This window comes from Nannospalax galili, unplaced genomic scaffold (assembly GCF_000622305.1).
Source record: "Nannospalax galili isolate Female #2095 unplaced genomic scaffold, S.galili_v1.0 scaffold385, whole genome shotgun sequence".
NCBI lineage: Eukaryota > Metazoa > Chordata > Mammalia > Rodentia > Spalacidae > Nannospalax > Nannospalax galili.
This window is the reverse complement of record NW_008354956.1, coordinates 244,046-259,859: the sequence shown is the minus strand read 5'-3', so window position 1 is coordinate 259,859 and position 15,814 is coordinate 244,046. Positions and strand designations below refer to the sequence as shown.

The following is a 15,814-nucleotide window of genomic DNA, read 5'->3' as shown; positions in this document are numbered from 1 at the left end:
GCCCCGCCCCGTCCCGCCCTCCCGGGTCAGCCGGGGTGCGTCCGGCAGTGGCGGGCACCCGGCCTGGGCTCAGTGTGGACCGGGCCACCAGCGCGATGGCAACCTCGGCCCTCAGGGTCGCCGCGCGGCGGCTGAGCCAACGCAGCGGGACTCGAGCCCCGGTCCTCCTGCGGCAGGTGCGAGGCGGTGCCCGGGAAGCCGGCCCCGGGCCCCAGGCGGCGGGAGGGACGGGCGGAGCTCCCCTGTCCTCTAAAGGACATCCGGGGGGTCCTGCACCCCTGGTATTGAAGAATGGACTCCAGAGCCTTTAAAGGGGAGTGACCTGGGGGGATCCTGGGCTTCGCCCTGAACTCCTGGGTCCATTACCAAAGAAGGTGCGGGGATCCGGATTTGGAGGACGTTAGCAAGATGGAATTCCTTAGGTCTAGTAGAGGGAGGTTGGGGACCCCGGAACTCCTGACTCCGGAGCAAAGAGGGGTTAGGGGTTGCAGCTTCAGGATCCTAGGAAGAGGATGGCTTGGAGGGCTGGACACTTGGGTCCCCAAGGAATGGGAGTCAGGCCCGGGAACTTTCCCCGGTGCTCCACCCTTCCCAGATGTTTGAGCCCAAGAGCTGCACCTACACGTACCTGCTGGGTGACAGGGAGTCCCGCGAAGCCATTCTGATCGACCCGGTTCTGGAGACAGCACATCGGGATGCCCAGCTGATTAAAGAACTGGGGCTGCGGCTGCTGTACGCTGGTTAGTCTGGGGACCAAACTTGGGTGTGAGAGAGGTCGGGCCATGGAAAAACTGCACTGGGAAACCGGGGGCCAGGTCCCCTTGTCTGAGGGAGGAGGGCTGGTCCTGGTCCCCTGTGTCTGAGGGAGGAGGGCTGGGTCTGGATCCCTAGGTCTGAGGGAGGAGGGCTGGGGTCTGGACCCCTGGGTCTTGGGGAGGAGGGCTGGGCCTGGTCCCCTGTGTCTGAGGGAGGAGGGCTGGGCCTGGTCCCCTGTGTCTGAGGGAGGAGGGCTGGGCCTGGTCCCCTGTGTCTGAGGGAGGAGGGCTGGGTCTGGACCCCTGGGTCTTGGGGAGGAGGGCTGGGAGGCTGAGGATGCTCAGTCTTCCCCACTGTCCTCTCTCCCAGTGAATACTCACTGCCATGCTGACCACATCACGGGCTCAGGGGTGCTCCGGTCCCTACTCCCCGGCTGCCAGTCTGTCATCTCCCGCCTCAGCGGGGCCCAGGCTGATTTGCACATTGAGGAAGGTGATTCCATCCGCTTTGGTCGCTTTGTGAGTTGGATGTTGGGTGTCTCGGAAGAGGGTGGTGGCCTGGATTCCTTGGACTTTTAAGGGAAGAGGGTACTGGGGTCTGGGCTGTTGAACTTGGGGGGGAAGAGGGGTCAGTGGATGTAGACTCTGACTCTTCAGCTCAGTTCTCTGGGAGGAGGGCACCATAAACCAGATGGGGAACTGGGGCAGGAGGCTCTAGGCAGGCACAACTCTGGCCATTCCCTCTAAGTCAACAGCTCTGGAGTTTCCTAAGGCCTTAGGTCAATTCTTTGGGCCTGGCATTGCCATAAAAGTTGATTGGGGCTGGAATTCCTATGCCAGGGCTGAGGGAAACACTTAGTCCTGTCTTCTGAGGAGCACCCTTTTGCCCAGTAACAGGACTGGGGTGAGTCCAGTCAGGGTTAACATTTAAGGTGGCCTTCAGTGGCATGGTGGTATAAATGCAGGGTCAACCACCTATGAGTGGGTTCCTCCTTAAATGTTGGTCTTGGACCCTCACCTTAGTCCCAGCCCTGTTGCCTCACCCAGGAAAGGTCTGAAGGTTCTTCCTTTTCTTTCACTACTGCTGACCTAATCAGCAGGTTTCCTGGCAGCTTTGCAACCCAGGGCACTATGGACAGGGTGGGGATGGGGGAGGCGTTGTACAGAGGGAGGAAACAGGTGATCAGAATTGCCAAAGTTGTAGTCTGGCTGACGTTGGGGACAGAATGTCTAGTGACATGGTGAGGTCTCTGCCTCTGGGTTTTGCTAAATGGGGACAGTTTATTTAGACAAGAGCTCTCACTGGAAATGAGGTTTGTGTGTTGGGTTCAGAGGGTTTGGCTGCAGTGGTTACAGATTCTTATTTCAGCCTTGGGAAACAGGTGGAAGATACATTGTACATTTTTATGTCTGTTATCCCAGTAGTCAGATGCTAACCAGGCTTTCTTGGATGAAAAGAGCCTTAGAAGGATTAGAATTAGGGTTCGTGTTAAAGGAGTCTTTAAAATAGGTGTGGTGGTACCTGCCTCTAACCCTGGTACTGGGAGATAGAGGTAGGAAAATCAAAAGTTCAAGATTACCCTCAACTACATATCAAGTTTGAGGCCAGTCTGGGTTACATGTGACCCTGTCTTAAAAACTTCTGAAAATGGCTGGAGAGATGGTTCAATGGTTCAGCACACTGGCTGCTCTTGCAGAAGACCAGGTTCAGTTCCTAGCACCAAAATGACGGCTAACAACCATCTGTAACTCCAGTTCCAGGGGATTTGATGCCCTCTTCTGACATCCATGGGCACTGTGTGACACTGGTGCCCTTACATACATGTAAGGCAATAGCTCATACACATAAATAAAAATAATAAATAAAATATTTTAAAAACTTTAAAGCTGGCGTGGTGGCACATGCCTTTGATTCCCGTTTTTGGATCAGGGACAGGGGAAGCTCTGAGTTTGAGGCCAGTGTGGTCTATACAGTGAGTTCCAGGCCAGCCAGGGCTACATAGTGGGACTCTGACTCAAACAGACAGACATAGTGGGACTCTGTCTCAAACAGACAGACATAGTGAGACTCTGACTCAAACAGACAGACATAGTGAGACTCTGACTCAAACAGACAGACATAGTGGGACTCTGACTCAAACAGACAGACATAGTGGGACTCTGTCTCAAACAAACAAATAGGCAGACAAACAAACAAACTAACTAAATAAATAAAAAAAACCCTGAAACCAAACAAAATTAAAAAAGAAAAGCCACATGTGGTGGCTCACACCTTTAATCCCAGCACTTGTGAGGTAGAGGCAGATGGATCTTTGTGAGTTCAAGGCCAGCCTGGTCTACATAGTGAGTTCTAGGCCAGCTAGGACTGCGGGGAGACCCTGTCTCAAAAAGACCAGAAAAAAAAGTCCTTCTTTAAATTAAGCAATACTGAATATTGTCAGCGAGTCGGTGTGGCTTAGCTGTGGAACTAACAACTCAATTTTTTTATGACGTTTTAGTGATATAATCCATACTGCTTTATGATTCACCACTTGAAGGATGCAATTCAATGACGCATAGTATATTCAGAGTGCTGAGTTCATCGTTGCAAGTAATTTTAGGATATTTTCACTGTTCCCCAAAGAAGCCTCATACCACATAGCCATCACCCCAGCCTCTCCTTTTTCCTTCTCACAACCTTAGGGAAATTTACTTATTTATTTACTTATTCATTAGTTTTTATTTTATTATGAGGTAAGATACTGCTATGTAGCCCAGGCTGGCCTTGAACTTACCACCCTTCTGCTTCAGCCCATCAGTTGCTAAGATTGCCTATACTACCACACCCAGCCTTTAGGCAACTTCTTTCCCTCCAGTACTAGGGACAGACACCAGGGTGTGATCTATGCTAGACAGATGCTCTACCACTAAGCCACACCTCAGCACTGGGGGATTCTAGGCAGGTGCTTACCACTGAGCAACACCACAGCCACCCATTGGGGGATTCTAGGCAGAGGCTCTACCACTGAGCCATGCCCCCAGCCTCTCACTGGGGGATTCTAGGCAGATGCTGTACCACTGAGCCACACCTCAGCCCCTCACTGGGGGATTTGGGGGATTCTAGGCAGATGCTTTACCACTGAGCCACCCCCCAGCCCCTCACTGGGGGATTCTAGGCAGGGGCTCTACCAGTGAGCCACCCCCCAGCCTCTCACTGGGGGATTCTAGGCAGATGCTGTACCACTGAGCCACACCTCAGCCCCTCACTGGGGGATTTGGGGGATTCTAGGCAGATGCTTTACCACTGAGCCACACCCCAGCCCCTCACTGGGGGATTCTAGGCAGGTGCTCTACCAGTGAGCCACACCCCAGCCTCTCACTGGGGGATTCTAGGCAGGTGCTCTACCTCTGAGCCACACGCCCAGCCCCTCACTGGGGGATTCTAGGCAGGGCCTCTACCACTGAGCCACACCTCCAACATTTTTTATTTTGAGATAAGTTAGTAAGCTGTCCAAGTTGATCTTAAACTTACTCTGCAGCCCAGGCAGGTCTTGAACTTGCAATCCTCTTCCCTCAGCCTCCCTAGTTACTGAGATTAAAGGCACCTGTGCTGCCACACCAGGCCTTTACGTAACTTCTATCCTGTTTCACTCTACTTTCTGCCTGTATGGATGTACCTGCTCTGGATATTTCATAGAAATGGAATCATGCAACATGTGATCTTTCATGCTGATTCCTTTCCCTGAGGATTCATCCATGTAGTATGCCCAAGTATTTAATTTCTCTTTATTTTGAACAATATTCCACTGTGGAATGATAGAAGGATCTATCACGTTTTATTTATTCATTAATCAATTGATCGACATTTGAACTGTTTCCTCCCTGGAGACTATTATGGTTTATTTTAATTTTATTTTTCAGACAAGGTTTCTCTGTAGCCCAGCTGGCCTGGAACTACGTAGACCAGGTTGGCCTTGAATTCACAGAGATCTGCCTGCCTTTGCCTCCCGAGTGCTTGGTATTAAAGGTGTACGCCACCACGCCCTCTTGAAGCTATTATGGATGATGCTACTATGAATAGTCTTGTACAAGTTTCCTATGGATAGATGTGTGTTATAGTCCCACTAGCAATGTATAAAGGTTCTAGTTCCTCTACAGTGGTGTTAACACTTATTATTGTCAGTCTTTGTGGTTATTTATTGTGGGTTTGGCTTTTGTCTAAATAACTCTTCTGCCGCCTTCTCCTCCTCCTCTTCCTCCTCTTCCTCCTCCTTCTCCTCCCTCTTTCTCTTTACATAGGGTCTTGCTTTGTAGCCCAGGCTAGTCTAGAACTTGCAGTCCTCCTACAACAACCTCCTAAGTGCAGGAATTATAGGCATTTGTCACTATGCTTGGCTTTGTGTGAATTTCTTACAAATCTTTGGAGCTGGGCCTCCGTTTCCTCCCTCTTGTGTTTCCTGACCCCTTTAAAAGTTGAGCTATAGCTGGGCGTGGTGGTGCAAGTCAGTAATCCCAGCACTTGGAAGATGGAGGCAGGAGGATCAGGAGTTCAGGGTCAGCCTCAGCTATACAATAAGTTCAAGGTCAGCCTGGGCTTAATGAGAACGTGTCTCAGAATGGAGAGGTGGCTCAGGGTAGGTTCAATCCCAGAATCCACATGGTAGAAGGAGAGAACTGACTCTTGCAAGTTGTCCTCTGACCTCTACACATGGGTTATGGAAGGCATGCTCCCTTCACAATGATACTAAATAAGAATATAAAAAATAGTTTAAAAATAAGACATGAAGCTGGGTGTGGTGGCGCACACCTTTAATCCCAGCACTCGGGAGGCAGAGGCAGGCAGATCTCTGTGAGTTCAAGGCCAGCCTGGTCTACATAATGAGTTCCAGGACAGCTGGGGCTACAGGGAGACCTTGTCTCAAAAAGACCGAAAAAAAAAAAAAAAGACATGAGACCCTGTCTCGAAATACAATAAAAAAAAGCTGAATTACAATATACATATAATAAGGTAAAAGGTGCACATATTATATCTGTGTTACTTGGCATATTTTTACATGTTTCCAGTTGGGACTGTACACCCATATCCCCACACAGGACACCCTCATCACCCCAAAGGCTTCTCTGTTGCTCTTTCTGGCCACTGACACCTCTGTCAGGGGACCATCTGGGCTTACATAATCACAGTTTCATTTGTTACTCAATGTTGTAAAGACATTGGTTGGTGATGCAAGTCTGTATTCCTAGTTCATGGGAGGCACAAGGATCTTGAGTTTAAGGCTAGCCTGGACTATGTAGCAAGTGCCAGGCCAGCCTGGGCTACAGAGTGAGATTATACAAAACTAAACAAAGAATAAGCATTCTGGAGTGTGTGCCCTAGTGTCTGACTTCCTTCATTATACTTGTTATTTGCAGTGGTAATTCATTCTTTCTTTCTCATGGTTTATGGTCAGGGTTGACAAGCTTTTTCTGTAAAAGGCTAGATAATAAAGACTTTCACCTTTAGAGGCTACAGAGTGTTTGTTCTAATGGCTCTGCTCTCTGTGTGAAAGCAGCTTTTGGTCATGAGCAAATGGAGTACAGCTAAGTCCCTATGTATCTACAGCTTCTGAATTTTGAGTTTCACATGGGTTTCTTCCTTTATTTTTAAAAACAAATTTGATTTATTTATTTGTATTGGTATTGGTATTTTTGTTGTTGTTTAGGTTGTAAGCCCGAGCTTTAATGGGCAAGCCATTTCTCCAGCCCTTTTTGATTTATTTTAATTTTATAGATGTGAGTGTATTACCTGCATGTAGGTAGGTGCACTCATGTTGTGTAATGTCCATGGAGGTCAGAAGAGGGTGTCGGATCTCCTGGAACTGGAGTTATGGACAGTTGTTAGCCACCATGTAGGTGCTGGGAATTGAACATGGGTCCTCTGCAAGAGCAGCCAGTGCTCTTAACCACTGAACCACCTCTGTAGCTCCCTCTTCCTTCCTTTCTTTTGAGACAGGGTCTGTATGTAAGGTTAGCTTGATATTATATAGCACAAAATGGCCTTGAACTCACAGCAATCCTCCTGTCTCAGCCTTTCAAGAGCTGGGATGATACACATGTGCCACCATACCTGCCTAAAATACCCACCCCCATCCCCTCCCCCTTCCTCATCTTCTTCCTCTTCTTTTGAGACATGGTCTAATGTAGACCAGTCTGGCTTTGAGCTTGTTATGTTGCTGAGGATGACCTTGAACTCCTAATCTGATCCTCCTGCCTTCACCCCCAGTGCTGGGATTACAGGCAAGCACCACAATGCTGTTTCAGCCAAGAGAAGATGTAAATATCACTTTCAGCTGGTAGGCCTTAAAAATAATGGGTGGGCCATATTTACTACCCCTACCACAGTCCACCAACCCATGGTACATTGTATGAGCATCCCATAGTTTACTTATTCACCCTCCTTCAGATGACTGTCCTTGGCTTTCACTACAGTGAGGAATGCTGCTGTGAAGATAGTGTCCTCTATTCCAAGGTCTTGAATTACTGAGTTATAGAAGACATATGTTAAACCTTAGTAAATTTGCTGGATATGCTTGTTCTTTTGCACTGCTGGGGATGGAACTCAGGACCCTGCACATGCTAGGCAGGTGCTCTACCACTGAGCCACACCCCAGCCCCTCACTGGAGGATTCTAGGCAGTAGCTCTACCACTGAGCCACACCCCCAGCCCCTCACTGGGGGATTCTAGGCAGGGGCTCTACCACTGAGCCATACCCCAGCCCCTCACTGGAGGATTCTAGGGAGGTGCTCTACCACTGAGCCACACCCCCAGCCCCTCACTGGGGGATTCTAGGCAGGGACTCTACCACTGAGCCACACCCCAGCCCCTCACTGGAGGATTCTAGGCAGGTGCTCTACCACTAAGCCACGACCCCAGATCCTTACTAGTGGATTCTAGGAGGGTACTGTAAAGCTGAGTCACAGCCCAGCCTGTTTGTTCTTTTCAGCTAAGCAAGTTCTCTTGAATCTACATCCCTAGCCCCCACCCCCACCCCGCCTCCTTAGGTCTGTTTAAAAGAACTTCAAATTGTTTATTTATTTATTGTGTGTGTGTGTATGTTCACACACAAGGATGTGCATGCTACAGTGGGTGCATGTGTGGAGGTCAGCGGACAACTTACAGAGTTGTCTCCTATCATCTGAGTGCTGGGGATCAAACTCAGGTCTTTAGGAGTGGCAGCAAGTGCCTTTATCTGCTGATCCATCTTGCCAAACCCCTCTTTTTAATTTTTTTTTTAATTTGAGGCAGGATCTTACTACATTGCTCAGGCTGACCTACGACTCACTCTATATCCCAGGCTGGCCTTGAACATTTTGATTATCCTACCTCAGCACCCCCAGCCCAGGCATTACTGGTGTGCATCAACATACTAAACAGTAATTTTAAAAAAAATATTTTTCATTATTTTTATGTGTATGAGTGTATTGTCTGCATGTAAGTGCCCCTGTGTCATGCAGTGCCCATAAAGGTCAGAAGAGGGTGTCAGATCTCCTGGAACTGGAGTTACAGATGGTTGCTAACTGACATGTGGGTGCTGAGCATCCACACTAGGTCCTCTGTAAGAGCAGCCAGTGCTATTAACTGCTGAGCCAGCTCTCCACACCCTAAACAGTATTTTTTTTTAGCTAATAATATATTTTATATTCAAAGTGGGCCAAGTTGGCTCATGCCTGTAATCTGAGCACCCTAGAGGCCTAGGCAGGAGAATTGCCACAAGTTTGAGACCAGGATTGGTTACATAATGATCACCAGGCCAGCCTGGGCTACATCCTGAGACCTGTCTGAAAACAAACAAACAAAACAGTCAAAGTGGGCTGAATTTAGTTGGTTTATTGCACAATGAATTTTCTTTTTAATAAGCAACAACTGACTATTGAACAGTTTAGTTCCCATCGTGGGTAACAGATTAAGAGTTGGGCTTGCTACTTATTAAATGTGCTTAAAGGAATGCATCTCAAGATGCCAATTCCCCAAGCCTCTCTTCAGAGCTTTAACTGTTTGGGTGGACACACAGAATCCTGTATTTTAAAAGTTCCAAAAGGGGAAGACACGGGTTTACTCCTACTTGGAATTAAATAATTGAAATTTTTTTTTTTTGTCTTTTTGAGATAGGGTCTCCTGTAGCCCCAGCTGTCCTGGAACTCACTATGAATTATTAAAGATGTAACTCTCAAATATTTTTCTTTAACTTTTTATTGTATTTATTATAATTGTGAGTGTGTGTGTACATGTGTGCACACTTGCCATGACACATGTATGTGGAGGTCAGAGGACAACATTCGGGAGGCAGTTCTCTCCTTTCACCATGGGCTCAGGACTTGAACTTGGGTCATCAGGTTTGCACAGCAAGCACTTTTACCCACAACACCATCTTTCAGGTCCTCTCCTCAACATTTTATTATGAAAAAATGTAAGGGCTAGAGAGATGGCTCAGCACTGGCTGCTCTTGAAGAGGACCGGGGTTTGGTTTCCAGGACCCACATGGCAGATAACAACTGTCTGTAACTCCAGTTCCAGGGGATCTGATGCCCTGTTCTGACCTCCATGGGCATTTGAATGACACGGGTGTACCTACATACATGCAGGCAAAATAACAAGACATATAAAATCAAAAATAATAAACAAATATTTTTTTTAAAAAAGAAAAAATTTAAAGGACACAAAAAGTTGAAACAAAAATCACAGAATTCTAGGTGTGGTTTTGCATGTAATCCTCATACTTGGGAGATAGAGGCATGAACAATCAGGGCCTGAAGGTTGTTCTCAGCTATTGAGTTCCAGGCCAGTGTGTACTACATGGGACGCTGTCTCAAAAAAACAGCAACAGAGTCACAGAATCACAGTGTCCAACCACCTCTATCAACTTTCTCTCTCAAATGCTTTTTCCTTTCAAACACAAAAGAAGGAGTTTAGTAGATGGAGGTGCAGAACATTTAGTTACCATAGAAAAAGTGAGATTTGGGGTTATAAGTTGGGAGAGACAGCAGAGGGAGCTAACACCATCCAGGACTTGAATAGAGGAAGGAGCCTATGGACCGGGCGCCAAGAGCTTGCTGGCCACCAGGGGCAGTGCAGGCTGCAGGAGCTGGAAGGCTGCTGAGAAAGCCTGGGGAAGGCACAGCTGTGGAGATCAAGTCCTCTGTTTAATGCATCATGGAAAGAAAGAACCACATTGTTACAGAATGTATGAGAGTAAGGACAGCCTCCATCCAGCTGTTGTCAGCCAGGCAGGGCCCTTCTGGAACACTCTGCAGCTGAGGCAATTCATCAGTCAACAAGTTGAAACAGTGGAGGCTGTCTCAGGCCACAGTGTTAGGAGCCCCGCAATCTACAGACCTCGCCCCGGTGTTGGAGATTAAATCTAGGGTTTCATCCGCGTGTTGGAGATTGAATCTAGGGTTTCATCCGCGGTAGGCAAGTGCTCTACCACTGAGCTATAGTCTCAGCCCTATCGTCGTCGTCGTCATCATCATCATCATCTTGGTTTTTCTGGTGCAGAGTTTTACACTGTACCTCAGGCCCATGGACCTGGAGCTCATGATGGAGCCCAAATTGGCATAGAACGGGTGGTGATCTCTTTGCCTCAGCCTCCTGAGTGCTAGGATTATGTGAACCACCATGCCTAGCCCAACTTTATTTTATTTTTGGTGTTTTTGAGACAGCATGCCCCTGTAGCCACAGCTGGCCTGGAACTTGCTATGGAGACCAGGCTATCCTTGATCTCATAGAGATCCACCTGCCTCTTCCTCCTAAATGCTAGGAATAAAGGACTGTGCCCCATTTGGCCTTATTATTTTATTTTTACTATATAGCACCAATTGTGTACTGATAATTTTTTCAAGTACATCATATACATGGCTGGGTACAATAGTTATCTGTATTTTACAAAGGATCAGGCAGGACCAGAGAGGTGAGATAACTTGTCTCAAGTCACACAGCTAATAATAAACCTCTAGCTCCAGAGAATATGTTTTGTTTTAGCTATTTTATTCTATTTACATAAAATTCAGGAACAAATTAATTACAGAAGTCATCATGGTAATGGATAGCTGGTCAGAGATTGTCCAGGGACAGGTGGAGGAAGGAAATTTTTGAAAGGACTACAAAGAAACTTTGGGGTATAATCTGTTTGTCATCTGTGTGGTGATGGTTTCATGGGAGTACCTTAAAAATGTGAAAGGAGGCCGCAGCTCATGACGCAGGCCTATAATCCAGTGATCCTGGAAGCTGAGGCAGGAGGATTGCAAATTGCAAGAACTGCCTGGGTTACAGAGTAAGTTTGAGGCCAACTAGGCTACATGAGATCCTGTCAAAAGAAAACTAAACAAACAAACAAACAAACAAACAAAAAAACTAACTAAAAAGAGGGCTAAGAATATGTAGCTCAGTAATAAAGACCTGCCTAGAATCCCCTACTGAGGAGCTGGGGCTGTGACTCAGTGGTGGAGCACCTACCTAGAATCCCCCAGTGTGGGCTGAGTGAGGGGCTGGAGTATGGCTCAGTGGTAGAGCACCTGTTTAGCATACTCAAGGCCCTGGATTTTTTCTTTTTAATTTCTCTGTATAGATCTTTATTATGTCATATGAACAATCTCAACAGTTACCCATAAAACTTTAAGAGTCTGTTTGGAAAAAAAAAGACGACTTAAAATATAGCCTTATTTGGTCTATACAAAAATTATTTTGTGGAGCCCTTAATGGAGTCTCTGTTTCTCCTTTAATCCACGTAACATAATATCTATAAATTGAGTTCAAAATTTTATCTTTTTAAAAAATTTCCAGGAATCTTTCAGCTTAGAAGCACCATCAAAATGTTTATTTTTCCAAGTGATTTATTTATTAACTTTAAAAACATTTATTGGGAATTTTGCAGAGAAACAGCAACGAGCAGGGGAAGTCAGGCATCTTTTTTTGTTTTTTTAACTTTTACAAAAACTTTATTGAGAATTTCATACGTGCATACAAGGTGCTTTGATCAAATCCACGCCCACTCCCTCCAGCTCCTCCCACATCGCCTCATCACGTTCTCCTGGTAACTTCATGTACTCTTTTCTTTCTTTCTTTCTTTCTTAAATGGGGCTTTTTGCTACTCTAACATTAACCCCTCTGAAGAGGTAACCCTAGAAAAGCCCCCGCAAAGGACATTGCAGGTTTTAGCCAAAAAAACTGGCTTTTCTTTGGGTCTTTTTACCCTAACTGCCTAGCCAATTCCTACCTCCTAGTCTTATCACACCATCCTCTGAGGAGGTTACGCAAATTGCCAATAGGGAATAGGGACACAGACCACTCTAGCCTCTTCCATGGTGAACAGGGATGCAGAGTGAGGTAATTGGGGTACCCCTTCAGTGGGTCTATCTAAAAGACTCCCAAATTGCATAACTCTTATCTCTAGGGGGAGAAGAAAGTCCTTGAATCATGAATAGGAGATGTGAAGAAGTAAAGGCAAGAGTAATTAGCATAACAAGTTCTATACAAGGAACCAGAAAAAAGTCAGAACAGGGCAATTTTCAAATGTTCATATCAGAGTCCATTGGGATTTCTTAATGAGAGCTTCCACAAGCATCCCTCTATTGGGTTCCTCCTCATTTTTCTTTTGTCTGCCAAGGCTGGACTTGAGAGTGATGGGTTCAGGATTTGTTTTCAGGCACTTTGATAGCTGTTGGTGTGGTTAGAATCAGTGTCAGTTCCCTCTCAAAGGCTTCTAGATAGGGGGAGAAAACAAACTTGGCCATCATTTTAGAACAGTAGTGGGTTGTCTCCCTTAGCTACAGGTGAAGGCCCTGGATTTTAATGTGTTAAGGAAGCTGGCTCTCATGGCACAGTCCTGTAATCCAGGCTATTGTGGACCCAGAGGCAGACACACATACACATATAATTGTGGAAAAGGTATAAAAAGAAAAAAAGTCACCATTCTTTGAGAGGGCTCACTGAAAGGCTTTTGGAATAATCATGCCACAACTATTCAAAGCATTTCAGTGCATAGAGAAAGAAGAAAGACTTCCAGTGCCTTTTCTGAGGGCAGCATGCTTTCGATGCAGCTTGTGCAGGTATTAATAACCCTGGAAGTCAGCTATGGTGCAGCCCACATAGTTTCTAGGTTAAAAAAATAAACTTTTATTTATTTATTTATTTACTGTATGTTTTGTTTTGTTTTGTTGAGACAGGGTCTCCCTGTAGCCCCAGCTGGCTTGGAACTCCCTATGTAGACCAGGCTGGCCTCAATTTCAGAAATCCACCTGCCTCTGCCTCTAGAGTGCTGGGATTAGAGTAAGCGCCATCACACTTGGCTCTGTGTTTGTGTGTGTATGGGTAGGAACATGCCACAGATCATGTGTGGAGGTTAGAGGACAACTTGCTGGAATATGACCTCACCTTCCATCATCCGGGTCCTGAAATAGAACTGAGGTCATGAGGCCTGGTGGCAGTACCTTTACTCACTGAGTCATCTCGCTGACCCTAGTGTCTACATTTTTATGTTTGTGTTTACTTCCAAAAGTTATTTGTTTTTGTTTGAGAGAGGGTTTCATGTAGCCCATGGTGGTCTGAAATGCACTCCGAAGTGGAGGATGACCTTGAACTCCTGACCCTCCTGCCTACCCCTCCTGAGTTCTGGGTTTACAGGTGTGTGCCGCCTTACTCTGCTAGTTTTCAGAGATTTCATTACAATGTACCTCCATGTTGATTTCTTTGGATGTTAGCTTTCTGTCACTGTGACGAACATCTTTTTAGAAGATTTATTTTTAAGTGTGTGTGTGTGTGTGTGTTGGTATGTGCACAAGTGCAGTTGCTTGTGGAGGCCTGAAGAGGACTGTGGATCCCCTGGTGCTGGAGTTATAGGTAACTGAGCTGTCCTACGTAGGTCCTGGGAACTGAACTTGGGCTCTCTGCAAGAACAGCAGTGAGCTTAATCATTGAGCCATCTCTCCAGCCTCTGCAATAAACATCGTATAAAGAATAAAGATGGGCCAGTGAGATGGCTCAATGGACAGAGGAGTTTGCAACCAAGTCTGACAACTTGAGTTCAGTCCACGGGAGCTTACATGATGAAAGGCGATAACTGACTCCAGCAGGTTGTCCTCTGACTGCCACTTGTGTGCCATGGCACGTGTCCCCCGCCCCCATCTTGTGTGCATGCACACACAAAATAAGAAAATAAAATATTTGTTTAAAGAACAAAGGTTTAGGGACTGGAGAAATGGCTTAGCGATTTAGAGCACTGACTGCTCTTGTAGAGGACCGGGGTTCAATTCCCAGCACCCACATGGTAGCTAACAACCATCTATAACTCCGGTTCTAGGGAAATCTGACACTCTCTTCTGACCTCTGTGGTACTGTGGAGAACAAAGGTTTATTCTGGCCTACAGTTTCAAAGGTTCCAGTGTGGTGAGGCAGTACATCATGACAGGAAGCCTGTGTTAGAAGAAGCAGCTGGCCTCTAGTAGCCAGGAAGAGGCATTGTGGTCCACTGTGGTATAAAGCATCTCCACCTCATGTTCTAGCTGCTATGAACTCCTCTGTGCTCTTAATACCTTGATGGGCTGATATTCTCCAAAACCATGAGCCAAAAATAGTCTTTTCTTCCAAAGAGAAGGGGGTAGTGGGTGTGGTGGCACATGCCTGTAATCCCAGCCCTTGGGAGGCAGAGGCAGGAGGATCATGAGTTCAAGGTCTGGCTGGGCTACATAAAAGGTTTGAGGCCAGTGTGGGCTTCAGGAGACCCTGTCTTTGGAGGGAAGTGTTCTAACATATCACCATGTCTTCAATATTTGAACCAATGGGGACACTGTAAATATGGCATCAGACTTAATTCTGTTTGGGGAAATTAGCAGTCAGGCAAGAGGAAGAGGAGCCATGTTTACTTTTAAGGCTGGTGCCAATGATGGAGGAGCTTCTCTAGAACTAGGGAGGGAAGCCTCAGAAACCTGAGGGAGGTCTCCCCATGTCCATCCCACATGATCCATCCCCACTCTCCATAACTCTACCTTCTGCCACTGAGCCACACTCTGCCTCCAGAGTACTGGGATTAAAGGCATGCTCGTGCACCACCATCCCAGGCTGAGCCACACTCTCTTGGACTCTTGCCTACTCTTCAACATATCCACATGCCCCTCTCTGGAAGATCAGGAGCTAGAGATGGCTCAGTGCTTAAAAGCATGTATATAGAGTTCAGTTCCCAACACTCACATGGCCCCTCACAACTGCCTGTAACTCCAGCTCCAGAGTATACCCAATGTCCTCTTCTGGCCTCTGTGGGCACTGCACTCTCTCTTTCTCTCTTTCACACACACGCACACACACACACACACACACACACACACACACAAATTAAAAATAAAATCTTAAGAACCAGACATGGTGGCACACATCTTTAATCCCAGCACTCTGGATGCAGAGGCAGCAGATCTCTATGAGTTTGAGGCCAGTCTGGTCTACATAGTGAGTTCCAGACCAGCTGGATCTACAGGGAAGCCCTAACTCAAAATAATAATAAAAACCATAAAAACTTAAATAACTTGCATCATATTCACAGCAGAAACATCCGTGTTATGAGACACACAGCTCTTCCCGTGCAGCAGGCCCTGGCTGTGTTCCTCTGTTCCTCCGCACTCCCCAACATGGTCGTTCCTCCGACTCTCCTTTATTCCACTCCACTCTTTATGACTAGCCCACTTCTTTTGTTCCTTGAGCTGTCTGTGCTCTGAGTCTCTGTGACGTTCTGTAGTTGTTTTTCCATCCTAGTTTTGTACAATATTTTATTATGGAAATGCACAGCTGTTCTAGACAGGAGCTCTACCACTGAGTCCCACCTCAGCCCCTCACTGGGTGATTCTAGGCAGGTGCTCTACCACTGAGCCACACCCCAGCCCCTCACTGGGGGATTCTAGGCAGGGGCTCTACTACTAAGCCACACCTCAGCCCCTCACTGGGGGATTCTAGGCAGGGCCTCTACCACTGACCCCCCCCCCAGCCCCTCACTGGGGGATTCTAGGCAGGTGCTCTACTGCTGAGCCACACCCCAGCCCCTCACTGGGGGACTCTAGGG

At 46.9% G+C, this 15,814-nt stretch overlaps 1 protein-coding gene across 1 annotated transcript in view; it reads left to right on the top strand.

Annotated features, from left to right (window-relative positions):
* The first annotated feature begins 20 nt into the window (after positions 1-20).
* Positions 21-15,814, top strand: part of Ethe1 (ETHE1 persulfide dioxygenase) — a 26,814-nt gene continuing 11,020 nt past the window's right edge. Inside the window, exons 1-3 of the mRNA XM_008851968.3 lie at positions 21-176; positions 596-740; positions 1,126-1,274. Coding sequence (XP_008850190.1) covers positions 96-176; positions 596-740; positions 1,126-1,274 — 375 coding nt within the window. The 5' untranslated portion in view covers positions 21-95. The remainder of the gene's footprint in view (positions 177-595; positions 741-1,125; positions 1,275-15,814) is intronic.